This window comes from Camelina sativa, chromosome 11, assembly GCF_000633955.1.
Source record: "Camelina sativa cultivar DH55 chromosome 11, Cs, whole genome shotgun sequence".
Classification (NCBI taxonomy): domain Eukaryota; kingdom Viridiplantae; phylum Streptophyta; class Magnoliopsida; order Brassicales; family Brassicaceae; genus Camelina; species Camelina sativa.
Window position 1 is genome coordinate 30662702 of NC_025695.1, and position 27430 is coordinate 30690131.

General features: G+C 33.8%; 3 protein-coding genes and 1 long non-coding RNA gene across 4 annotated transcripts in view; 2 read left to right on the top strand and 2 right to left on the bottom strand.

Moving 5' to 3' along the window:
• LOC104728521 overlaps positions 1–918 on the bottom strand; it is a 7915-nt gene extending 6997 nt beyond the window's left edge. Inside the window, exons 1-3 of the mRNA XM_010447487.2 lie at positions 682–918; positions 189–408; positions 4–49 (exon numbers count right to left, since the gene is read on the bottom strand). Of these exons, the coding sequence (XP_010445789.1) occupies positions 4–49; positions 189–408; positions 682–808 (393 nt within the window). The 5' untranslated portion in view covers positions 809–918. The remainder of the gene's footprint in view (positions 1–3; positions 50–188; positions 409–681) is intronic.
• LOC104724729 lies at positions 13202–13725 on the top strand. The gene is made up of 2 exons (XR_757756.2): positions 13202–13343; positions 13506–13725. It is a non-coding gene; the product is annotated as an uncharacterized LOC104724729 (long non-coding RNA).
• Positions 20498–21338, top strand: LOC104724730. The gene is made up of 3 exons (XM_010443274.2): positions 20498–20720; positions 20846–20877; positions 20994–21338. The coding sequence occupies exons 1-3, from the start codon at positions 20526–20528 to the stop codon at positions 21154–21156; spliced, it is 390 nt and encodes a 129-aa protein (XP_010441576.1). The 5' UTR covers positions 20498–20525; the 3' UTR covers positions 21157–21338.
• LOC104724731 (disease resistance protein RPS6-like) lies at positions 22308–27218 on the bottom strand. The gene is made up of 5 exons (XM_010443275.2): positions 26412–27218; positions 23427–26311; positions 23263–23390; positions 22834–23169; positions 22308–22730 (listed from the first exon to the last, which is right to left on the bottom strand). The coding sequence occupies exons 2-5, from the start codon at positions 23971–23973 to the stop codon at positions 22539–22541; spliced, it is 1203 nt and encodes a 400-aa protein (XP_010441577.1). The 5' UTR covers positions 23974–26311; positions 26412–27218; the 3' UTR covers positions 22308–22538.

The window sequence follows — 27430 nt, forward strand, 5'->3', positions numbered from 1 at the left end:
CACCAGACGAGCATTTCTCATCCCAAGTTCAATTTCCTTGCAGCCAAAGCTACACAAGAACATTCAAGAGACAACGATTTTTAGTAACCTATAGATTGGTATATACAAGTTTTGTTGTGGAAAGTATTCTAAATTTATGAAAAAAATGATTGAACATTGAGTCAAAAGTGTTGTGTCAACGTCCATACCCCATGGCTAAAAGTGTGAGCGACCAAGCAATGGTGGCGGCAGATACAGCTGCTGGGAGACTCGTTGTAGTCCATGACTGGAGATGACTGACGCCAGAGATAACCGAGGCAGCTCCCGAAACTCCAGCAATTAAGGCAAACGTCACGAAGAATCCGGTTGCCGCATTACCCATTGGGAAATGTATCGGCGAGAAATGAGCCGGAAGACTATAATCCGCACCTTGAATACCAAGGAAAAAATATTGAGGTGATTTAGTGATGAATTAATCGGCTTAATGGTGATGATTAGAAAAAAAATTAAAACTAGTTCGTTGGCAAAGCAAAAGGCTTGTATAATTTCCTTTAGAAACATATATTATATCTATACACAAATAACATTTAGCCCTACCTTAGCTATAATTCAAGATATGTAACTAAAATTCATTTTTGAATTACAAAGGCTTTGCTTCATACCAAAAAAGGAAAAATAATAATAATTTAATGAATCATATACCAATAAGGAAGCCATGGTTGATAGCTTTGTTCATGGACCATGCGCCAATCCCAAGAACAATAGCATACATACAAAAGTTCAGAACTAAAAGAAAAGAGGCCACCGGTTTCATCTTCTGTTCCACCATTTTTTCTTGGGTGCGAAATGACTTGGGAGCTTATGTTTTATTTTTTGCTAAAGCTTAAGAGCTCAGGCTTTATATAGACCCAAGAGAGTTTAGATTAGTGGTGCTTTTCTTGGTTAAGGCTGTATGTTTTTTTCTTGATTCTTAAAGGTCATTTAGTTCTTGTTCCTGCAGGTTGTNCTGGAGATGACTGACGCCAGAGATAACCGAGGCAGCTCCCGAAACTCCAGCAATTAAGGCAAACGTCACGAAGAATCCGGTTGCCGCATTACCCATTGGGAAATGTATCGGCGAGAAATGAGCCGGAAGACTATAATCCGCACCTTGAATACCAAGGAAAAAATATTGAGGTGATTTAGTGATGAATTAATCGGCTTAATGGTGATGATTAGAAAAAAAATTAAAACTAGTTCGTTGGCAAAGCAAAAGGCTTGTATAATTTCCTTTAGAAACATATATTATATCTATACACAAATAACATTTAGCCCTACCTTAGCTATAATTCAAGATATGTAACTAAAATTCATTTTTGAATTACAAAGGCTTTGCTTCATACCAAAAAAGGAAAAATAATAATAATTTAATGAATCATATACCAATAAGGAAGCCATGGTTGATAGCTTTGTTCATGGACCATGCGCCAATCCCAAGAACAATAGCATACATACAAAAGTTCAGAACTAAAAGAAAAGAGGCCACCGGTTTCATCTTCTGTTCCACCATTTTTTCTTGGGTGCGAAATGACTTGGGAGCTTATGTTTTATTTTTTGCTAAAGCTTAAGAGCTCAGGCTTTATATAGACCCAAGAGAGTTTAGATTAGTGGTGCTTTTCTTGGTTAAGGCTGTATGTTTTTTTCTTGATTCTTAAAGGTCATTTAGTTCTTGTTCCTGCAGGTTGTAAAGCTGAGTTGCTGCGGTTAACTTTTTTGGTCTCCAAAGAATCCATATATTGCTTCATTCACATGACATAATTAAATATTGGTTTTTAAAGTAATAAAAAGAGTATAAACTAAATTAAAAACCTTTGGAAATTTCAAGATTCTTTGGTTCACTTAGTTTCCTTAGCATTTTTCTTGTTTTATGTTGCTTTTAGATTTTTTTTTACCCAAAAAAAAATCATGTTATAACAAGAGATTTAGGGAATTGTACTCTTGTATTATTCATCTGTACCATATGATATAACATATATATAGGGATACATATTAGAGTTTACGGTTAAACTAATGGGCCGATAATGGGCATCCACATAATACAATATATTCATAACATTCCCCCTTGGATGACCATTATAAAACTGTAGTCCCAAATGTGCATGTGAGATGCTGCCTCATTAAAAACTTTACCAGGAAAACCCAATGGGAAAAACCATGGTTAAGGAAAAAAGAGTACAACGCGCTTTTACTCCCCCTCATGAGTACATCACTTGAAATCTTCGATATGACCGATCCAATATGATGAGGTAGCTTCTTAAAAGTAGTAATTGGAAACGCCTTGGTAAATGGTTCGCCTAATCTTCACTTGAACGAATCTGTAGTAAACGTGTATCATCATTATTCTATTAGTCATGGATCTCGCAAGTGACTCATCTTTATCATTATCTTTGTTTCTCACAATCTCATCAAAGACTTTGAAGATGATAGTCTTTCACCATTAGAATCATAATATTCCTCTTTAGGTGTTTATCTTTTGTGTGTTCTTTTCGTTGTCTCATTAAAAACCTTTCAAGGAAAAACCCAACGGGATAAAAACCATGATAAGGGAAAAGAGTACAACCACACACATAAGCATATTTCTCCCCCTGAAAGCATCATCTTGAGGTTATGCAGTATGATCATATATATCATCTTTTCTGAACTGTTATAAACAGAGCTTTAGTGTATAAAAACACATATGATCATCATATATTCTCTCGGGTCATTAGACTTTAAGTCATTTGAACCCCTTTCATATAGAAGATCTATTTGAACTTTAAGTCCAAATCTTATTTTAAATACAATCTTCCAAACAATCATCTTATACATAGGAGTTATTCATACTCTCCTTGTAAAACTTTCTCTTTCAACTCATCTTCTTAGTGTGGTACTACAAGACCATTTTTGTATGTAATAATATGTAAGCATCTTAAGATAAGATCTCTTTCATTAGATGTCAAATCTGTAACCTCAAGATTTCATGAAAGAACTAATCTTATACAATCCGATTTCTCCATCTTTCAGAAGTAATATTTCATCATTGATTATTTCTCCATATATTCCTTGGTATGTGAAATCTCTACTGGAGATTAGATAACATTTTCATCATCAACATATTTGCACTTGTTCTTGTACCTTTCTTTTACCAAGAACCACTTGTAAGTGCTGAAGAGATAAGAGACACATATAATTTTTTCTTTTAATGAGGTTCAACAAATGTCTACATCCTCAAACTTTCTTGAAAATATTTCTTGAACACAATTACAATTAGTGTTCAATCTCGAATTTACACAACCCTAAGATATTCACTTATCTTGTTACCGATTTATTTTCAACCCAGTATGAGATCCTTAAGATCAACAACAATGATCTACAACCAAGATTTTCTCATAGAGATAAACTCTCATCCTTTTCTCCCCAACGTTGTCAAAAGTCTACAAAATTTTTTCTCACTTTTACAACGTTCTCGAGGGCTATAAAATATTACTTCTAGCAATATAATCACTTTAAGAGATACACTGAATCAAGTCTTACTCTTATTATCAAAACTTATAAGGGATCTAAAATAGTTGCTTCAACCGAAAGAGAGTACATCTCTCATAAGTATTTTCTGAGAATCAATGTACTACTACACGTACTTAATTTCTCATACATATCCACTTATGTTCCACTCATTTTACACTTTCAAGTGTAAGGACTACAAGTCCAAATATTATCTTTTTAAGAGACTATAATTATTTCATAGTTACTTCTTTCAATGATTAATCAATCATTCTTTGTGTACACTTTTCAGTAAAACTTTCTATTAACCGCGGTTTATGATCCTCGATTTTATCCATAACATAATCAACTGCAACACTGCATGCAAACATATTTACGACGTCGATTTGCTTATTGGTTCCTTTTCATTCTAGACATGACTCAACTTGTTGAGATTTCCTTTCATTATGATTATCAGGTACCTAAATCTCTTTCTTACTCATGTCTACATCTCTTCGAGAGATTTTCCATAACTCTTTGCTTCCTCTGTGCCATATTAAATTATGCTCCTTTTCTTTTCCGAGGATGCTTATATTTGGAACTATAAGTCTATCACACTTCATGCGATCTTTAGACTTACTAGCAGTTGATCTTATCCTACTAGGATATTAATTGGAGCACAGCTGGTATATGAGAATTTTCACTCAAGGTCAGAAAATGGCTCTTGCAAGCCTTTAACATCTTTGCAAACTTTGCAAATAAATTATCTTTTCAATTTCTAGCGCATATTTCAAAGTACGAGGATCAAGATAATTTCTCTAAATATATTTCTTTACCAGCTGTTTATTTTCTCCCCCACATGTTGGAAAGACTGACTCACTGAAACAACAGTCTTTGAATCTCAAGATATTCAATCATCAAGAGAGATCTATATCCAACATATTTCCAACATTCTTTCAAATTCCATCTAATCATTGTGGTGGAGCAACACAAAATGTATAATACATTTAGATGGAATATATCTGGTTTCTGACCCAAACCAATTATAGTAGGGAGTACTCATAATAATTTGTTGGCATGATGCAAATTTATTGACATATAGAGTCATTTATGTTAGTTACTTAGCATGGTATCATCACCATTGTCAATTAACCAAATACACTCGCAAACTCAAGGTTTCAAATTGATAACAAGAATATATGGTGGATGATCAGTCCACAATATCTCTTTTGAATACGTACCAGAAAATTGACATTATCCAAATTCATGGGGTTGGTGAAAGCCATATAATCTCGGCTTGCTTTGTAAAGCAGCACACATAACACTAGGGAAACTCTTTAGGTTCTCTAATGAATCTTTTCAGAAATTTCTGATTATTCTTTCGCATCACCACTGAACCAGAATGGCTTAACCGGTCATGCCAAACAGTGAGATTTTCACAAAGCATTTTATCTTCTAGATAATGCATGTCATCTCTAAAAAACTTGTATAGTCTTGGGTAATAATACTTATGATTTCAAAGTATTTTTCTTCGCTTATTGTCTCAACATGATTACTTTCCAAATCATCAGATTTGCTTTATCATATGAGTGATTAAACTCATTTTGGGTGTGAATATAATCTTATATATGTTCCATCACCTCTCTATGTGGATTCATTAATTCTCCCCCTCGAGATGATGACACTTCATGTCTATCAATCTCGATTTGAATCCCACTTTGTAATCAATAATATTCTCAAATTGGGTCATGTATTATATCTTACACCCTTTTGACTTTGAGACTAATCGGGAGACTATAACACATTAATATCAAATTGTGTTCCCATAGACATTAGTATATATACTCTTCAAGAGATTTCAATACTTTTTCTACTACTTTTTATTATTGTAGTAGAATAGTGGAAATTGTCTCACACTAACTTCTTTCATCATCATCATATATAGATGAGATAAGTACCTCATGTACTTATTATTCACTTCTAGTGGAGAAACTAGTTGACATTGACCGCGACTTTATATATCTTATCCACATTCATGACCATTTTATAGCAACTTTCTCAACTATTGTCATTAGTGCTGTTTTCCTTTTCTTTTATAACATAATTCACAAAAATAGAGCAAACCAATATGATATGATTCATGATCAACATCTCATTATTTTATTCAGTCACAAATAACAATATTCTAATATTTTAAATATATATATATATATATTGTTTTTTTTTACTATATTGTGTCTACGTGACAACAATAATTTTTGTGAATTCTTAAAGTATATATTTTCTACTATATTTCCATAAATGATATTATTTTCTATTATATAATCTTGGTAATAATAGAAACAAGTTGATTTGTATATATGCTTTTAAAGAATTTTAGTCATTTACTTTCTTTACATTATTCTAGAATTTTTATGATTATACACTTGGACTTAAATCTTCTCACAGAAGTGATGCCAAGAAAATATAATCAATAGTCATTATTTAGTAATTTGTTACTAAATTTTCAATTTATTCACCACACAAAGTTAGATGACATTATTTAAAATATTTAATTATGATATTATATCTAATTTAAATTAGATTTAAATTTGTGATTAAATAAATAAAGTAAATCACAACACATTATAAACAATCATATGAATGCTAAATAAGTATTAAGCATCATATATATATTTTTCTTCTTAAACGTTTTATTTTCTTTGTTTACTAAAGATTTTATTTTAAAATCTAAAAAGTTTTACAAAGAAATATAATTATATTATTATAATTTATTTTATAATAATAAATTATATATATTTTATTTTATTTTTAAGACCTAAAGCCATTCACGAAAATAGACGTGCTTATTAGACATAAAAATAATACTTATCTCAAGAGAAGATGTTGTCCAGGAGCAGAGAGGTAAGTTTCGTTGGCTAATAATTTTTACTCAGTCCTCTTACGTTAAGGTAACTTGTAAGTGCTCTCGGTATATAAATCAACTTATCAACATGGAGACAACGTCACAAACTCGGCATCAATTATTAGACCGACTAAAGCCAGCCGGAGCTGCATATGAACGATGCATCAAACAAACGATACCACATGAGTATATTATAAGATNAGAGTACTCATAATAATTTGTTGGCATGATGCAAATTTATTGACATATAGAGTCATTTATGTCAGTTACTTAGCATGATATCACCACCATTGTCAATTAACCAAATACTCTCGCAAACTCAAGGTTGCAAATTGGTAACAAGAATATATGGTGGATGATCAGTCCACAATATCTCTTTTGAATACGTACCAGAAAATTGACATTATCCAAATTCATGGGGTCGGTGAAAGCCATATAATCTCGGCTTGCTTTGTAAAGCAGCACACATAACACTAGGGAAACTCTTTAGGTTCTCTAATGAATATTTTCAGAAATTTCTGATTATTCTTTCGCATCACCACTAAACCGGAATGGCTTAACCGGTCATGCCAAACAGTGAGATTTTCACAAAGCATTTCATCTTCTAGATAATGCATGTAATCTCTAAAAAACTTGTATAGTCTTGGGTAATAATACTTATGATTTCAAAGTATTTTTCTTCGCTTATTGTCTCAACATGATTACTTTCCAAATCATCAGATTTGCTTTATCATATGAGTGATTAAACTCATTTTGGGTGTGAATATAATCTTATATATGTTCCATCACCTCTCTATGTGGATTCATTAATTCTCCCCCTCGAGATGATGACACTTCATGTCTATCAATCTCGATTTGAATCCCACTTTGTAATCAATAATATTCTCAAATTGGGTCATGTATTATATCTTACACCCTTTTGACTTTGAGACTAATCGGGAGACTATAACACATTAATATCAAGAGCTTTCAATACTTTTTCTACTACTTCTTATTATTGTAGTAGAATAGTGGAAATTGTCTCACACTAACTTCTTTCATCATCATCATATATAGATGAGATAAGTACCTCATGTACTTATTATTCACTTCTAGTAGAGAAACTAGTTGACATTGACCGCGACTTTATATATCTTATCCACATTCATGACCATTTTATAGCAACTTTCTCAACTATTGTCATTAGTGCTGCTTTCTTTTTCTTTTATAACATAATTCACAAAAATAGAGCAAACCAATATGATGTGATTCATGATCAACATCTCATTATTTTATTCAGTCACAAATAACAATATTCTAATATTTTATATATATATATATTGTTTTTTTTACTATATTGTGTCTACATGACAACAATAATTTTTGTGAATTCTTAAAGTATATATTTTCTACTATATTTCCATAAATGATATTATTTTCTATTATATAATCTTGGTAATAATAGAAACAAGTTGATTTATATATATTCTTTTAAAGAATTTTAGTCATTTACTTTTTTTACATTATTTTAGAATTTTTATGATTATATACTTGGACTTAAACCTTCTCACAGAAGTGATGCCAAAAAAATATAATCAATAATCATTATTTAGTAATTTGTTACTAAATTTTCAATTTATTCACCACACAAAGTTGGATGACATTATTTAAAATATTTAATTATGATATTATATCTAATTTAAATTTGTGATTAAATAAATAAAGTAAATCACAACACATTATAAACAATCATATGAATGCTAAATAAATATTAAGCATCATATATATCTTTTTCTTCTTAAACGTTTTATTTTCTTTGTTTACTAAAGATTTTATTTTAAAATCTAAAAAGTTTTACAAAGAAATATAATTATATTATTATAATTTATTTTATAATAATAAATTATATATATTTTATTTTATTTTTAAGACCTAAAGCCATTCATGTAAATAGACGTGCTTATTAGACATAAAAATAATACTTATCTCAAGAGAAGATGTTGTCCAGGAGCAGAGAGGTAAGTTTCGTTGGCTAATAATTTTTACTCAGTCCTCTTACGTTAAGGTAACTTGTAAGTGCTCTCGGTATATAAATCAACTTATCAACATGGAGACAACGTCACAAACTCGGCATCAATTATTAGACCGACTAAAGCCAGCCGGAGCTGCATATGAACGATGCATCAAACAAACGATACCACATGAGTATATTATAAGATACGAGATTAAACAAACAGATTAAATAATAAAGTATAGATCCTCAATATACTAACAGTAAAGCAAAGGGGTATTAATCGATGATTAATAAATTTCAGTATTGCTCATATGTTTGACTTCAAACTGAATCAAAACTAACTGAACCATTTATATTTCAAACATAATAATAATATATATAACTAGCCATGATTAGACACGTTTAAGATCAAATATGGAGCATAATCGATCATAAACAAACATAATAATATAAGTCAATACTCCAAACTGACACGTTTAAAGTCAAACGTGGAGCATAATCGGTAATAAAGTGTTAAACAACATGAATCAATCAATAAAGCGAGACGATTGATATATTAAAGCATGTGAAGTCAAAGCAATATGGTTTAGAATTAAACATGTGTCGACTTGTTATAAAGATCAACAAATCTAAATTACACTAAACAATAACGATTATAGATTCGTTTCCCAAAAACAATAGTAATGATAAAACAATAACGATCTCTATAACCAAGTATGACCGTTCTTTTATATAGCATGAATCGAACGATAATAAAAGATGATGTTACTTATCTCAATATTGAAACCGTGGATTGAGAGGTGTTGGAGATCTGGAACGGAGACACAACTATTTGCTTGGTCGGCTAAGGTTTTTTTATTTTCTTTGTTTTTATTTTGAGACGGCTAGGGTTAGAGACTCGTGCTGATAATGTGTTATAACAAGAGGTTTAGGAAATTGTACTCTTGTATTATTCATCTGTATCATATGATATAACATATATATAGGGATACATATTAGGGTTTACGGTTAAACTAATGGGCCGATAATGAGCATCCATATAATACAATATATTCATAACAAATCAAATATTCTATGCATAAGTCTGTAAGTATAAAATTTCAGATACATTTTACAGATTTCATCAAGACGAGAAAAAAAGAAAAAAGAAAGAAGGAAACGTGTATAAGAAGTTAGAGGAAATTAACTAGTGATGGAAAACCTTGGGAAGCAAGTCATATATTCTGAATTGATAACAAGGGAATATTATAGTAGTAATGATAGGAGAAGTCATATGGTTGATAATTGATTTGAATGTTGTTCTTTCCATTTACAATCGAAACTAAGTAAAGCCAAATCATCCCGGCCTAGAAAAATCCATTCTCATCACCAAAGTATTCTCTCAACATTTTTTTTAATCTTCTCTTCTCTCAACTGATTACTCACAGAAGCAGCCTTTTGTAAACAAGCTTCAGCAAACATAGCAGACCTCATGTGGCATTAATAGAATTGGTGTTTCAAGTCCTTTGCAAGATAAAGCTGCACAAATCACATTTCATTTACATTCTCTAATTAATTTGACCATCTAGAAATCTAAAAAGACAAACATTATTTGTAAATTTTGTTCACTTAACGATAGTACAGTACTATACTATCAAAAGAGAATGTGTTTTTTTTGTACATGAGAATAGTTTAGAGAGAAAAGGAAAATCAATTATAGGAAGCTAAACATACAGATTGACAAAATCAGATATTATGTCTGATACTAAATCACTAATTTTTGTCTCTTATATAATATATTGTCTGATACTTCGAGATAAGGGGTTTTTTTGATGCGGACATCAAATCTAAACCAAACTGGGAGCATGGTGAACCAACCGGTCCACACACCAAACCGGTCCATTAAGAGCATCTTGGAGAATATTTTCTCAAATGAAGTTCTGATCAAGCACAAAGAGATGAGTTAATTAATCATCATCAAATTAACTCTAAGGAGTCCAATGGTTCAAGAGGGATCAACCATCAGCAAGTCAAATTACCTCATTTTTGGGATATGACTGTTGCACTCTTTTTCCTTTGTCTAGGGTTTTTACCACTGTGTTTACCTAGAAAGGTTTTTAATGAGGCAACACCAAATCATCAAGGAATCACTTACCATTCATCTGATTCAAAGATGACACAAGAAGTCATAGCTGAAGTACTTGTTGGACTACTCGTTGGACCTGCTGAACTACTCGCTGACAGACATGCTGAACTACTCGCTGATGGACTTGAACTACTCGCAGATGAATCAGACATCATTGGAAGCTATGAAAAGTTTCGGCCTTATAACACTTGGACCAGCCCTAGAGGAAGCCTACACACCTATTTAATTCAAAACAAGTCCCCAGCCCATGGAGAACAACCTAAGAGAAGACCCAAGTCCAAACCACCATTTGAATCATGTCCGATGATTTACTTGAAGCCAAATATGGAAACTTCCATTTGCCTTCACTTGGAAATACCCCAAATCTACATATGGAAACCAGGAGAGCCTATACAACCACAGAGAATATTTGGAAGATATTCACACACAATAATAGCTATTGGATCAGGCGGATTCAGTTATATAATTACTTGCCTTTTTTGGATCCGATTGTCATCAATGAACAACGACTACTTCCTATTCTATTCTTGTGCATATTTGAGCTTCCAAAACTGCCCAAGAAGCTTCTAAGACGTCACCACTTCCTCCCCAAGTTAACGAGATACAAAGCACACCTCACTTGCCTTACTTGAACTGATTCTACACTTAATGGTCTAACGTCATATTTTCATTAATTATTTTGATTTGTGTATTCTTTCTAACTCTAGTACGTGTGTAATCAGCCTATATATGCTGATCATTAGTCTCATTGTAAAGCACCCTTGATCATTTTAAAGTAATAGAAACGTTTTCTTCTTTACAAAGTTTGAGTCTTTTTATTGCTTTGTTCTTTAGTTCTTTGTGAGTTATTCACTTCGTGCTTCAGAATCCTGCGGATTAAGTTTGTTGAGTGATTCAAAATCCTTCATTCGTTCATTGATCGAGCGATTCGATTATCCCACCGATTGAGTGAGTCAATCACCCATCTATCCATCGTACCACCTCTTGATTCACGAGAGAGTGCTTCAAAGTCAGCTCGTGAATTCCACCTTCCGCAAGTTAAGCTTGGAATCTCATGATCCTTGTGTGATCTTAAGTTGGAGTGATTCCAATCTTATATCATTTCTTCTTGGTATGATCCATTATTTCCATCAATATATGGTTCATAAAAAATATAATTTATAAAAATATGATTGAAAAAATATAATTTAAAACAAATCTGTTGTCACTATATTTACATTTTACATCTAATAAATCTGTTATCAAACACCAAATTTTTGGAAGCAAACAAAAAAACGGTCATAACCTAATCAAATCTGCCATAACATATGGTTTTCACATAGGTCATTTTAGCAATTTCTAAAAAACGTTGATAAATCTGTTATCAAAGGACAGATTTTTGGTTAAACTAAAAATTTGTCGTAACATAAAATAAATCTGTTATCACTAGAAATCAACCTAGTAATTATTTTTCTGTAAAAATATCTGTCATGTTACGATAAATTTTTAATCAAAAAATAAATTTGAAATAACTGTGAAAAATAAATCTGCCAGATATTATATCAAATCTGTCATATATTATGAAAGTTTGTGGTGTCTTTATAAATAAGTTTGTTGTGAAAAAAAGATCTGTCATCAATTATAAATTTGTAGTTAAAAAAATCTGTCGTCCAAAATAAGTCTGGCATAAAAAAATCTGTCATACAAAAATAAATCGGTTGTTCAAAAACAAATTTGTCGTACACAAATAAATCTGTCGCAACTAGTCTGGCAGACTTTTGAAGATATTTTGATTTTTTTAAAAAAATTCTAGGAGGGTAAATTTGACTTTATTTTTTTCCTAACAAAGTAAAAAGGATATTTTAGGCAAGAAAATAACCTATCTAACCCTCAAATTTTATGAGTTAGTTTAGCAATTAACCTTTTAATTTGGGTCAATCTAGTTTTTTTTTTCCATATAAAAAAGAGAATTTGTTAAAAATACCCTTTTTGGGATATCTCTTTTCAAAAATACCCTCTTTTTTGAACATTTTCATTTTTAGCCTCTTTTACATAATTTTAATGTGTTAAATTAATTTTTAGAATTTTTTTTTTTAGGTTTTGGTTCTCATTGTACATTTAGGATATAGTTTTGAGGGGTATGGTTTAGTATTTGGAGTTTAGAGTTTAGAATTTAGTGATTTTATTCATAGAAAAGAGGTATTTTTGAAAATAACCAACATAAAAGGGTATTTTTAAAAAGTGACATAGGAAAAAAGGTATTTTTGAAAATCCCCCTGTAAAAAACTGATTTTTGACACTAAAATTTTTTTTAAAAAAATTATTCACAGTTGTTTACTAATATGGTTTTTGTGGTTTATTTTTGTTTATAATGTACTTTTTAAAACTTCACAATATCTATTAGTAGAAGTATTTTCGTCAATTGACAATCTTAAAAAAAAAGTGTAAATGGACAAACTTTTAAAAACCCTCCTTATTTTCCAATTTTTCCTATAAATAATAGTATGTATGGACCAGATTGTTAGTTGAAAATTATAGAGATAATTGGAAAATACATACGTTTTTAAAACATAATTTGAAAAGTGATACGTTTACTATTTACAATTCGCAAAATAGATGCTCTAACGCTATTTGGCACTGTTTTGTTTACATCAACCCCTCACCTATATATTATATTTACGAATGATGCCATTAGAATTATTAGTTTTTTTTTATTTTTAGTTTTTTTTTATTCTTCTTCGTTGCTGTTTCTCTCGCAAAAAGATTTAAAAATGCCTAATTTTCTGTCCAGGATTATAGTAATCCTTGAAAGTTTTGTGCTGAATTCTGATGGTGAAATGGTCGATTGGAGATTAAGCCACAAGGTATCCATGTATATTTTTTTCCCTTTTGACTCTTCATCCAATTGAATATTCACATACCCAATTATCTGATTTTCTTTATTTTTCTACATCTCTCATTGATTGAAATCCCAATTCAAAGATACTGTTCACCGTTTTTGTTTAATCCCCTTTTTTTTTTTTCAGATACTTAAAATTTATTTCAATCTTAGAGTTTGTGGTGAAGGAAGGTGAGCTGCCGCGATATGACCGTCGGCGGTGGGAAAATTGGTCTGACATATAAATCACTTCAAACTTCGATTTATGTTCATAAATCTATTTGTTAGTGATAGATCTATGGTTGTTTGTGAGAACTTAACAAACTGTAAGCAAAAAAGTGAAAAATAAAAAAGAACTTTCAGAGAAACGACCCTAAGGTTTTTGGTGAAGAAGAAGAAACCAAGAGCATAATTACAATGTTACCTTTTTATAAATAAAGAGGTAAAAGAGAGCTAAATGTAGATCGAACCCAGATGCATGGATTTAAACAAACCTCATTAACCACTGTACTACTACAGATTTTATCTATTTATAACGATTATGACCATATATAACCTAGTAACGGATAGAAAATCATGAATTTATTGAACTTGAAAGAAAGAATTCATTATAAACATATTCGTCCAACAAAAAATATGTATGATTAAAATCCGCTGTTTATAGAAATTTATTATTTACTAATATGTAGTTTGATGATCTTAAATCGTACACAAATACTACTGGATGGTTTGAGTCTATCCAAAATGCTGGATTGTTTAAACCCACAAATATTGTTGGATGGTTTGTATCTATCCAAATTGCTGGATGGTTTAAACCGTATACCAATTTTATTGGAAGGCTTGAATATATTCAATATGCTGGAAGGTTTAAACCGTACACAAATATTGCTGAAAGGTGTGAATCTATCCAACATGCTGGATGGTTTAAACCGTACACAAATATTGCTGGAAGGTGTGAATCTATCCAGCATGCTGGATAGTTTTGGTGTACGGTTTGAATCTATCTAATATGCTGGATGGTTTAAACCGTACACAAATATTGCTGGAATGTGTGAATCTATCCAACATGCTGGATAGTTTAAACCTTACACAAAAATTACTAGACAAAAGATAAAATAGTTAATTAAACTTTGTTACAAATTATCTTAATTATGATTGTGCATCTTATTTCTCATTACATTAAATCGGGAACTAAGCGTTAAAGAATAAATTCATGATTTTCTATCCGTAAATAAGTAATATAAAGTCATAATCGTTAATAATATATGAAAAGTATTATAGCATAGTGGTAAATGCAGCTTGATTTGTTCTCCATCAACTTGAGTTCAAACAACACTTCCTCCTTTTTATCCCTTTTAATTAAATCAAACGGGTAAATTTGTAATTCTGGTTTGACTTCTACTTCCCCACAAGAAACCTAACGCCGCTAATTGTAATTTTTTTTGTTCCTTTCAATTTTCTAGTTTTTATTCATAGATTATAATCACTATTATTATGAAAATAAAATCCCTAGAAAATTGGCAAATAAGTTGAGATCTTAGTTTGCTTCAATGATCGGCTTCTATCAAGCTTAAACTAAAATAGATAATAATCTGAATTATCAGACTATAAATCTAGAATCATTGTCGGATGTTCTAGGAGAGAGAGAAAAAGAGAGATAGATGGAGAGAGGGATCTGCAAAAACGCAGAGAGAGATTAAATAAGAAAAAAAAGAGATAGAGAGGGTGAGAGAGAATGAAGATGCAGAGATCCAAAGGTAAGAGAAACACAAAAACCATTTTTGGTAATTTACACAATACACTCAAAACTCTATTACACAACTCATTCTATTAGTGTAAGAGTGCAAAATCGAATGTTTTTCTAATTGTAAATAGTAAAGTGACTATAATTCTAATTAAGTTTTAAAACGTAATAAAAAACTAACAAACCCAAAATTATAAACCTAGAAGATATAAGTTAGTTGTGTATATATACACGGTATACTAGGGTTCCCGGCCGGAGTTGTTTAGGAGGTACAGCTAGTAATGGGTCGATATAAACGCGAAAGTCTTCGCGTAAGAGTCAACTTGGATGACACCAAAAGTTGTCTGCTCATAGATCGGAAACGTACCACTTCCCGAATTCGTATACTAAAACGGACTCGAAAACCGACTGGAAAACCGACTGTTGTGTGTGAGGGAAACCATCAGGTTTGCGACTCTGAGAAATTTGATACTCAGGTTGGTTATATATACTCTTACTTACTTCTTAAATATTGTATATAATAATTTTGCAAGTCGGAATTGAATAAGTTGTGATGCTTTTTTTATAGTTTTTTTTACTGATTTGATTCTTAATATTACAGCAGGAAAACTTGCCCCAGTCTCCGCCATCAAGGTGTCCATTTGATTACTCTCTCTCTCTCGTGTTTATATATTAATCAATTACTAGTTTAGCCATATATAGATCTATATATATATATGGATGGTGATGGTTGTAGTTGGTCTTTATGTAGATTGGCCTCACAGGGTGGCTCCAAAGCTTTTGCTTGTTCTACCACTGGTATGGAAACAAGCCAATCAGATCATTTGAAGGGATGTGATCAGTATCAGACCACTGAATCTCCGAGCAAGTTCAAAGATGCGATTCCTCCACAAACGCAAAGCTTCTGAAAGCAAGACGAAGCTCGCTATGATCATTATCGCAAATTCCCATATCCACCCACCTACCTAAGTGAACGCGACTCTATAATAAAACTGCGCTCTCTCTTTTCTTTTATGATGACCCCTGTTTTTGTAACTTGAGATGCTTTAAAATTTTTGTGGGAGTGTTTGATTCTCAGAAGTCTTTTGTCTGATAAAATGTGTCCGATGTCTTTGTCTCCTTTTGTATTGTTTAGTCAAAGATTTGGTCATTTTTATATTCACAAGAACAATCTCACAATGGCTGAATGAAATTGACCGTTACGCACGCTAGTGAAAATGTGAACAATCTACTGGTTAGGAACAAGAACGATCTCACATCACTAAAACAATTAAAAAAAAAAAAAATTATTCACAGTTGTTTAATAACATGGTTTTTGTGGTTTATTTTTGTTTAAACTTTTTAAAAGTTCACAATATCTATTGGGTATTTTCGTCGTAATCGAAAATCTTCAAAAAAAAATGGTGTAAACAGACAAACTTTTTTAAAAACCTCTTTTATTTCCAATTTTCCCTATAAATAATAGTATGTATGGGCCAGATTGTTAGTTGAAAATTATAAGCCTAGAAGATATATATAAGTTAGTTGTGTATATATCTATACACGGTATACGACTAGGGTTCCCGGCCGGAGTTGTTTAGGAGGCGCAGCTAGTTATGGGGCGATTTCAACACAAACGACCGTCCTGGCGGAGGACTCCAATTTGCTGACTTCAAAGGTTATCCGCACATAGATGGGAAATTTACCACTGCCCGAATGCGTCCACGAAAACCGACTGGAAAACGGACTGGAAAACCGACTGTTGTGTGTGTTCCAGATGATAAAATAAAAGTGCCTCCTGTGTGTGGGGGAAACCATCAGGTTTGCGACTCTGATAAATTTGATACTCAGGTTGGTTATATATATATACACGGTATACTTTCTTCTTAGATATTGTATATAATAATTTTCCAAGTCAGAATTGAAAAAGTTGTGATCTAATCTATAGGGCTTTTTATAATTTTTTTACTGATTTGATTCTTAATATTACAGCAGGAAAACTTGCCCCAGTCTCCGCCAACCGCCATCAAGGTGTCCATTTAATTATTTTAATTACTCTCTCTCGTCTCGTGTATATATATATCAATTACTAGCTTAGCCATATATAAATGTATATGGATGGTGAGGGTTGTAGTTGGTCTTTATGTAACATCCCGAATTCTGTAATCGGGAGTTGGGCCAATTTTGCTAATAAGTTGCAGCCCATTAAGGAAAGAGTTTTTGGGATTGTGTGTTATTAACACTTGGCCGTCTTCGTTCAATAAGGAGAGAGAGAGAGTGTTGAACCCTAACATCGCCGCAAGAAGGAGAGAGCGGAAGAGAGGTAGCCATGAAGAGAGAGAGAGAATGGGATGTGTAGAGAGGGGAGAGAAGTAAACGTCATGGAGGTTGTGGGAACACTGATGGGGTCTGTTTAGTCATGTCATGGCTGTGGAAAGCCTTGGTGGTGGTGGAGGAGCAAACTCGGAGTAGATCAAAGGTGGAGCAAAGAAAATAAGAAAAAGGAAGAAGGGAGGGAAAACAGTTTGGAGGAGGCATCTTTGGAGGTTCGTCGGCGCCGGAGGTGACATCGGTTTAGGAATCTAAAAACACCGGCGTGATCACCATCAAGCCATGAGCTCGTAGCAACTGACGTAAGTCCGATCGGAGTTATTCTCAAGAAGTAATGTTCGTTGCTTCCTACGCAAGAAATATCTGAAACAGTCCGAACCTGCAACCCTAGAAATCAGATTCGAGGTTGTCTCCTTGGAACAGCGGTTGGTGGTCCAAAACTTACCCGATTGAGCTGAGATTTTGTGGGGAGATTCAAGGTACGACAACCTAAATATTCAACGGTGGGATTGTGATTTTAACGTTTAGTTGTGGTTTTATCCGTGTGTTTATAAGGCTCATTTGTATATAATAAATGGTGACATTGTAATGTTTGGTTGGCAAACGAGGTTGAATGGAGCTGGAGCTTTGTATGACAGTTCTTTAATATTGGGTCTGACATGGGAAAGGAGAAATGAGTTTCAACATTTAAGTAGCAAAGGTGAGGGTGGTAATCGCGGAAACACAATGGTTACTTTCTAAGCATATTTTTCATACATTGTGTGTATAACCTTGGAAACTATGTGATTGGTTATGTCTATTGTTTGACATTGTGTGTTATGATGTGATAATTGGATCTATGATGATAGACGTGTGATGACATGGTACAATGATATGATGCATGATAGAATGAAATGATATATATATATATATATATATATAAAAAATGATATTGATGTACGATGATTAATGATTGATGATATGAGATTATGTGTTGGGACACAAACATGAGATTTGTTTTGTGTCTTGTGATGGGCAAACCGAAGATTGGTTTCGTGCCATACTAAGCTGATGAGATTTCGGTTTAGCGATATTGATGATGAATGTGTGTAATGATGAGTATGTGGTGTTTAAGTATGTTTGAAGTGATATTATGATTATATGCTAGATTGAATATTATGTGAAACTGTTATGCTTGTTGGATTTATGTCAAGAACGTGGAGTTTGATTCTATGCTATGCAATGATTGTCGAATGTTATGTTATTAGAATGTCGTCATTGTTTTCACCCTTTTATCTTTTCCCTCAGGTTAAAAGCTTTGTGAGACGGAGAACAACTTTTATGATCGAAGAGTTTTATTTTTAAAAAAGAAGCATTTTGGCGGGACCATTTGAAAAACACTTTGTCTTGGCCGATAAGACCGGACGGGTGTTAAACTTTATGTAACATTGGCCTCAGGGTGGCTCTAAAGCTTCGCTGCACGCTTGTTCTACCACCGGTATGGAATCAACCCAATCAGATCATTTGAAGGGATGTGATCAGTATCAGACTACTGAATCTCCGAGCAAGTTCAAAGATGCGATTCCTCCAGAAACGCAAAGCTTCTGAAAGCAAGAAGAAGCTCGCTATGATCATTATCGCAAATTCCCATATCCACCCACCTAAGTGAACACGACTCTATAAAACTGCGCTCTCTCTTTTCTTTTATGATCACCCCTGTTTTTGTAACTTGAGATGCTTTAAATCATATGACTTATTTATGGGAGTGTGTTTGATTCTCAGAAGTCTTTTGTCTGATAAAATGTGCCCGATGTCTTTGTCTCCTTTTGTATTACTTAGTCAAAGATTTGGTCATTTTTATATTTCTGCCATAAACAAAACACAAGGAGAGAGACTTAAGAATATGTGTTAAATGAACAACAACTAACTACAAAATTTAGTTGGGAACAAGAACGATCTCACAATGGCTGAATGAAATTTACTGTTACGCTAGTGAAAATGTGAACAAGCTACTGGTTGGGAACAAGAACGATCTCACATCACAGAAAGCCACTTCTAGTGGAGAAGTAGTCGACGTTGTTGTGACTTTATATATCATATCTCTACATCATGATCACTTTTATAATAACTTTTTCATAATTGTTGTGGCATTTTTTTTCTTTTATAGCATAAAGTCAGATTCACTTTAAATAATATATCAAATCAATAAGATGTCATGATTATTTATCAACATCTCATAGTTTTACTCAGTCACAAATAACAAAATTTTAATATTTTTTAAAAAGACCAAACGTGAATGATCCATAACAGAGTACACAATAAACAATTCTAAACCATTTCAAACCAAACGATAAAACAATAAGATTGTAAGTGGATAACAAATGGATCTACCATAATTTAATCCACAGATGATTGAATATTTAACGCAACCAGATCTTAGTAATTTGTAATGTGGTTTTAATAGAATGGTAAAGGGTAATCAAGATTAAATACATAAGCTATACATTCCACGTTATGATGACAAAGCATACGATGAGTACAAAATTATGAATACTTATCGCGATCAAATCGAAGAAGCTGAGATCGGAGACACCATTTACGGAGAACATATGCGATATTAGGTGAGGTTCTTCGGTTGCGATTTTTTTTTTTTAGACAATCCTCTACTATTTTTAGAAGCTTTGGTTATTATACAATTTACAAACTGTACAATGAATAATGTACAAACTGTACAATGAATAAGCTAAATGTTTCAGAACTTGAAAAATTGTAGAAATATTTTCTGATAATTTTAGATCAGAAATCATCAATATAAAAAACTGATTTTTAAAACTAAAACAATTTAAAAAAAAAAAACTTATTCACAGTTGTTTACTAACAAACCAGTTTATTTTTGTTTAAACTTTTTTAAACTTCACTCTATCTATTAGTAGGGAAATTTTTTCATCATAATTGACAATCTTTAAAAAACCTCTTTTATTTCCAATTTTTCAATAAATAATAGTATGTATGGCCAGATTGTTAGTTGAAAATTATAAGCCTAGAAGATATAAGTTAGTTGTGTATATATATAATTATATACACGTTATACGACTAGGGTTCCCGGCCGGAGTTGTTTAGGAGGCGCAGCTAGTTATGGGTCGATATAAACGCGAACGTCTTCGCGTAAGAGTCATAATGGATAACATGAAAGATCCTCTGCTCATAGATCGGGAACGTACCGCTGCCCGAAATCGTCCACTAAAACGGACTGGAAAACGGACTGGAAAACCGACTGTTTTGTGTGAGGGAAACCATCAGGTTTGCGACTCTGATAAATTTGATACTCAGGTTGGTTATATACTCTTTACTTTCTTCTTAAATATTGTATATGATAATTTTGCTAGTCGGAATTGAATAAGTTGTGATGCTTTTTTATAGTTTTTTTTTTACTGATTTGATTCTTAATATTACAGCAGGAAAACTTGCCCCAGTCTCCGCCATCAAGGTGCCCATTTAATTATTTTGATTACTCTCTCTCGTCTCGTGTATATATATCAATTACTAGCTTAGCCATATATAGATGTATATGGATAGTGATGGTTGTAGTTGGTCTTTATGTAGATTGGCCTCACAGGGTGGCTCTAAAGCTTCGCTGCACGCTTGTTCTACCACCGGTATGAAAACAATCCAATCAGATCATTTGAAGGGATGTGATCAGTATCAGACCACTGAATCTCCGAGCAAGTTCAAAGATGTGATTCCTCCACAAACGCAAAGCTTCTGAAAGCAAGAAGAAGCTCGCTATGATCATTAGCGCAAATTCCCATATCCACCACTCTATAAAACTGCGCTCTCTTTTCTTTCACTTATCATTTTATCATCCCTGTTTTTGTAACTTAAAAAACCTTGAGATGCTTTATCATGCTTACGTACTATGGGAATGTGTTTTATTCTGTGAATATCTTTTGTCTGATAAATCATAAATGTGTCCGATGTCTTTGTCTCCTTTTGTATAATAACAGCTGGTCAAATATTTGGTCATTTTTTTTATTTCTGCCATAAACAAAACACAAGGAGAGACTTAAGAAGATGTGTTAAATGAACAACAACTAACTACAAAATTTAGTTGGGAACAAGAACGATCTCACAAATAATAGACTATGTGTGCAAGCCAAAAAAAAAAAAACAGACTGTAATCGCAAATTGAAAAACTTTGCATATCCTTTTTGTCTCATGTTGTTCCATTATAACTCGCGAAAACGTACTCATTTCAATATTCGCACAATCAAAGATTCAAAGTGACGTCTTGTGTTACTCCTGGGTATCAGGGGCAGGGCAAAGCAGAGGTTTCTTGAGTGGTCCTTCACGTGATCTGCATAAGAAATAAATATAGTGATCCATTTTACAATAAAATTTTAGATTGATCCGGAAAAAGAACTGTGAGCTATATATATAGTATCATTTTCAAGTCATGCTTAATGCTCTTTACCTGCATTCACGTCCAGTTTCTCTCTGTCTCTTCACAACTGTCGTCTCAACACACTCTTCTCTGTGCTCAGTGTTAATAACCAAATTTTCTTCAGAGGGATACGACAGTCCAATATAAACAGATGACTATCCGTCTTAGATGTCCAAAAGTCATGTAACTGACCAGATGTATCAAAGCTGTTCCCCAATCTGTCTTTGAAACGACAGTTTACATAGATATGTATTGCATTCGGACTATTAATGGGCTTAGAGTCGAAAATTAAAATTTCACTAGAACATTTTATATAGTTTCCTTCCAAATGTCACTCCGGCGATTTCTAGGTTTTGCTTGAGAACCTATTGCCATTCGATAGAATTTAAAATTTTTAACTCAGGGATTTTTTTTTTTTTTTTTTTTTAACTTAGTTTCTTTCAATAAAAATTTGTTAAAAAAGGATCGAAAAAAGGTAAGATTAAATTCACACCTGCACTGTTTTCCAAAAGTTCTCACTCATGATTTTAAGAATAGTAAGATTCATTAGACACAAATGAGAGGTAATTTCTTCAATACATGTATTCTTGATAAGGAGCACTGAGATGTTGGTTGAGATATCAGGAAAAATATTCAACCGTGAGCATCCTTGGAGGTCAAGCCTATAAAGAGATTGGAGATTGATTCCATTGGGAAGAGTCCCCAGATTACTTCATCCTGACAGGTTTAACTGCTCGTCTGCTCCAGCTTATTAAGATATTGAATAGAAGAAGGAAGTTCCACCAAACTTGAGCAATCACTAAGATCAAGTGTCTCAAGATTGTGGCCATTGAAAGATCTGAAATTTCTTTCAAATGTATAGATCTTTTCAAATCTATTTTCTTCAGCCCTCCAAGTGTCTGAGGTATAAGTAAGGTACACACATCACTTGAAAGGAATACCATGTAAGAAGTAAAATAAGCATTCTTTGTTTATAGTTATATAGTTTTGGATAATACTTACATAAACTCCTTCCCATAGCCTCTCGAGTTTGCTCCCTTGCATTTGGAGCTTAACGAGATTTTGAGGACAAAAATTAGAAGGCATACACCTCCTTGGATAATCGTCCAACCTCAATAATCTAAGTTTATGGGGTAAATAGTCAAAGCCTTCTGGTAAGTGCCATCTCACCCCTTTCTTTTGGTCCCATTTTCTTGTTGTTAACCTTTGTTGGTACCACTCCTTAGTGTAAATTTCTAGAAAAAGAAGATTATGCATCTCTTTGAAAGCACTCTCATGTATACGCAGTTCATCAATCTCATCCATATCCAATGATATACCTATTATCTTTTTGGTACCCTGCAATTATAATTAATTTCCAACATAATTTCTCAAATAACATAACTTAAATCTTAGAGAACGAGGATATGTAAAGAACACAACAAAACTTACAGTGTTATCTTCTAGTAAATCACATATATCCTTTGAGTCCATAAGGAATTCCCTTTCTCCAGGTTCATTAGACTGTGCGCGCACGATCTCCTTACCCATTTCTTGTAGCAAATAGTGCATCTCAACGATACCCTCTCTTACATATATAAGAGACTTATCAACGAGGTTTTTCAACCCGATATTAACATCCACGCCGCTGTGTGCTAGTAACAACTTGATGTTATTGACTTTTTCACCATTGAAAAGACATGCAACATGACGAAATATTGCTTTATCTTTTTTATCATTTAATCCATCATAGCTGACTCTTAGTGTCTTCTCAACTTTTCCATCCAAACCATTTCGAAGCCTCGGCAACATATCCATTAAATCCTCTTTGTCTCTACCCCTTAAATACGAGCCCAAAACCTTAAGACCTAAAGGAAGATTACCGGCACATAATGCAACTTCAGAAGCAAGCTTCATCAAACCGTCGGGTGGAAAGTTTTGCCTAAAAGCATCTCTACAGAACATCTCAATAACAAATATATATCTGTTATGTGCTAGTGTTGAAGGTGTTATAGGACCGCATAGATCAGCGTGAAGAAGCTTTAATGGCTTGGAGGCTCGATACATTGTAGCTTTTGGGAATGACTGTCTTTTTTGCTTCCCAACGAGACACGATTCACACAGCTTCTTCTCATCTTTAACCTCTGACATACCATGAACCATTTCTGTTGAAACATAGCTCTAATTGTTCTGAAGTTTATGTGGCCAGCCTAGCATGCAACTTCCAGGTATCATCCTCGATACGTGTGTGTACACAAACTTGTCTTCCAACTTTGAGACTAATTTTATACGGCCTGTTTGTCGATCTCATAACCCTCACCAACAGCCTGTCACTCGGATCATGAACTGTTAACCAGTTTTGCCTCATATGAACGTCGCAGCCGACCTCTGTAGCCTATCCCTGGCTTAAGATATTTCTCTTGAGGTCAGGAATATAGTAGATATCAGTAACCAAAACCTGTTCCTCACCCTTACTCTGAAAAATTATTGAACCTTTTCCTTTTATTTCCACACAAGACCCATCTCCAAACTTCACTTTGCCTCCAATGTTTTCATTAAGCTCAGAGAAGTAATCCTTATGACCTGTCATGTGATTACTAGCTCCATTGTCTAAATACCACATTCCATCCTCCTTGGTATAGTTTGTTGGTATGACCCTGTCTTCATTCAAAAAGACAATTTCGTGCATGAACAGAGTTTTATCAGCTTCCTTTGTTTCCAATGTTTCTACTTTGTTTGCTTCTTGAAATTTCTGAGCTCTCTCAGGGCAGTGTGAGGCGTAGTGACCAGGTTTGTCACAGCGGAAACAAACGATGACCTTCTCCTTTTTATCTTGAGATTGGTTTTGGTCAGTGTTAGATCGGTCTTGTGTGTTGAATTGATTGTTAAACTGCGAGTTGTTCCTTCCTCTTCCTCTTCCTCGGTAACCTCTTCCTCCATAGCCTCTCCCTCTACCACGTCCTCTACCTCGACAGCTATTATTTCCAGTGTTATAGCTTGATTGATGTTGATCGGAGTTAGAGAACATAAGTTTGGTTTGATTATCTTCATGAGATACTTCACATGCAATTCTTTCTTCAAAAACTTTTAGCCTTCCCACTATGTCTTCGAAGCTGGTGGTGTTGAGGTCGAGTACTTGTTCAAGAGAAGCTACCATGTGAATAAACTTGTTTCTAGGTAGACAGTTTAGGAATTTCTTCACAAGCTTAGGCTCTTTATTGTTTCTCCAAGCGATGCTGCTTTGGTTGCTATTTCGGACAATTTTCCTGCAAAATTGTCGACCTTGTCTGCTTCTGTCATGCGGATCTTCTCAAACTCTGACATAAGTGTCTGTAAACGTGCCTCCTTGACTCGTTCTGCTCCAAGGTTCCTAGACTGTATTGAGTTCCAAATCGCCTTTGATGTACTCAAGTTACCAACCTGCAGGGTAAGCGCTTCAAGAATCGATTGAAATAATAAAGCTGTAGCGATATCATTCTTTTCAGGATCATTCGACCATGGTTCAATTGTTTCCCAAACTTTATGGATTCGTAGCATGATCCTCATCCTCATGGACCACACTGTGTAATTTGTAGAAGTAACGAGAGGGCACTGAATGGAGATAACTTTGTCCAACTCCTTTGGACGTTGCGAAGCTATGAGTTCTCCCATCGTTGTGGTTCGATAACCTTTACCAAAACCTGCTCTGTAATCGAATCACAACTTTGATCGATTAAATCTAGAGCTCTAATACCAAATATAAGATGAAAGACTTGCTTTTATAAGAATAACTCTCTTATTATTGCTTAGAAATATAACTCAAAAACTAAACAATGAAGCACACTTTCTCATATCAATGTCACAACTCAACAATTGATATATATAGTGCTTTTATTTCTTATTTTTATTAGAACTAGATAACTCCTAATTCTAGTAGGACTGTGCTAAGCCCCTCTAGTCCTTATATCTCCCTTGTAAGGATATCTTGGGCCTTAAGTCTTTGAAGTTTATCCAACAACTCCCACTTCCAAACCATTGAGTTTGACCGACCAAAGTATCTAGCACCACTTGATCGTCCAAATCATCAATAAATATAAGAACTTTTTGGTGTTTTAGCCTCTCTTCCACTGCCCCTAAACAACTTATCCTTATATCTTTTTTGTCTAAAATTTCAGACAAGAAATTTCTTAACAAATGCAACTTCATGTTATAGTCTTCCGGGTTGGCACTTTTATAAATTTCCAGGCTCTTAGATACAAAAGCTCTGTCTATGAAAATTCTACCTTGGGACTGACGAGAAAGTTGGTTGTATAAAACTCTTGCAATGGAAGTTTTGTCACTTCCTGAGGTGCCCCATATCCCAACCATCCTCACTTCGTCAGATTCCAAATGCAATAATACACTCATATTTGCAATATGATCTTCCATTCCGACAAAGTCCTCAAAATCCTTCGATGGAGCTAAGTTTAGTTTAGCCAAGATATCATTGGCAATTGCTTTTATCATTTTTGCTTCGTTAGGCCTGAAAAGATTAGAAAATGATTTCACTCACACGAAACAAACAATACCAATTGTCACATGTCAATGTGTACAAAAAAGGATATATATAAAAAAAGTTGTACCAGTTCTGAGAATGAAATCCGACATCGGTCAACTCTTTCCGCCATAATACTATATCATCCTCTCTTTTGTTGTGGCATGTCTCTTCAAAGATCTTTCCAAAATCTCCGGTTTGTTTCCAGACATGGGAAAGATCTAAATCGTAGAAAACCGGTATCACAAGTTGGCCAAACTCTTATTTGCAACTCATGATCTCCAACAACTCGTTTAGGCACCAACTAGAAGATGCTTATTTTTGAGATAACACAACCACAGCGATCCTCGAGTCCTTTATCGCCTGTTTAAGCACAGGGCTGACGGACTGACTTTTCTCGATCTTCATGTCTTTAAAAACGTTGATCAACTTACGATCGAGCTCCTTCAGGAAATGGCTGAGGAACTTACGATCGAGCTCCTTCAGGACACACAAAAATCCTAGTATCAATTTGGCGCCGTTGCCATTTGGGATTCGTTTTGCTAAATTTAAGATTTCAAGTTTTGCAAGATTAAGTTCCGTTACACTTATCATTCCGAGTATTGACTTGCTTTGGTTTTCTGCTTGTTTGTTTTGCATCTCAGGTACCTGTTGATTGCAACCTTGCATGCACACCAGATCAAGAGGGCATCAGAATCTCCTTCCTGTGATCGACGAAATCAATCGGTTGCAACGACCCCGACAAGCTCGTCAACTCACTGATCATCCCGCACCAGTTACTATGGAACAACAGAATGAACCACATCCGGGACCTCGGAACATTGGTGTTGGGGATGCACCGAACACTCATACTCAGCGTGCTGGAATCGTCCCTCCCGCCATGCAGAACAACAACTTCGAAATCAAAAGTGGTCTGATCTCCATGATCCAAGGCAACAAGTTTCACGGGTTGCCTATGGAGGATCCACTCGACCACTTGGACGAGTTTGACCGTCTGTGCAGTCTTACCAAGATCAACGGCGTGAGTGAGGACGGTTACAAGTTGCGCCTCTTCCCATTCTCCCTGGGAGACAAAGCTCATCAATGGGAGAAAAACCTTCCCAAGGG

What these genes read in the sequence shown, in the direction of transcription:
- LOC104724730 (XM_010443274.2), top strand. Translation starts at nt 20,526, where the DNA reads ATGGGTCGATATAAACGCGAACGTCTTCGCGTAAGAGTCATAATGGAT. An exon ending in CTGATAAATTTGATACTCAG is followed by an intron (nt 20,721 to 20,845) that starts GTTGGTTATATA and finishes TTAATATTACAG; the next exon opens with CAGGAAAACTTGCCCCAGTC. An exon ending in CCCCAGTCTCCGCCATCAAG is followed by an intron (nt 20,878 to 20,993) that starts GTGCCCATTTAA and finishes GTCTTTATGTAG; the next exon opens with ATTGGCCTCACAGGGTGGCT.
- LOC104724731 (XM_010443275.2), bottom strand. Translation starts at nt 23,973, where the DNA reads ATGGTTCATGGTATGTCAGAGGTTAAAGATGAGAAGAAGCTGTGTGAA. An exon ending in TAATATCGGGTTGAAAAACC is followed by an intron (nt 23,391 to 23,426) that starts TCGTTGATAAGT and finishes TAAGAGAGGGTA; the next exon opens with TCGTTGAGATGCACTATTTG. An exon ending in GGCTATGGGAAGGAGTTTAT is followed by an intron (nt 22,731 to 22,833) that starts GTAAGTATTATC and finishes CTTATACCTCAG; the next exon opens with ACACTTGGAGGGCTGAAGAA.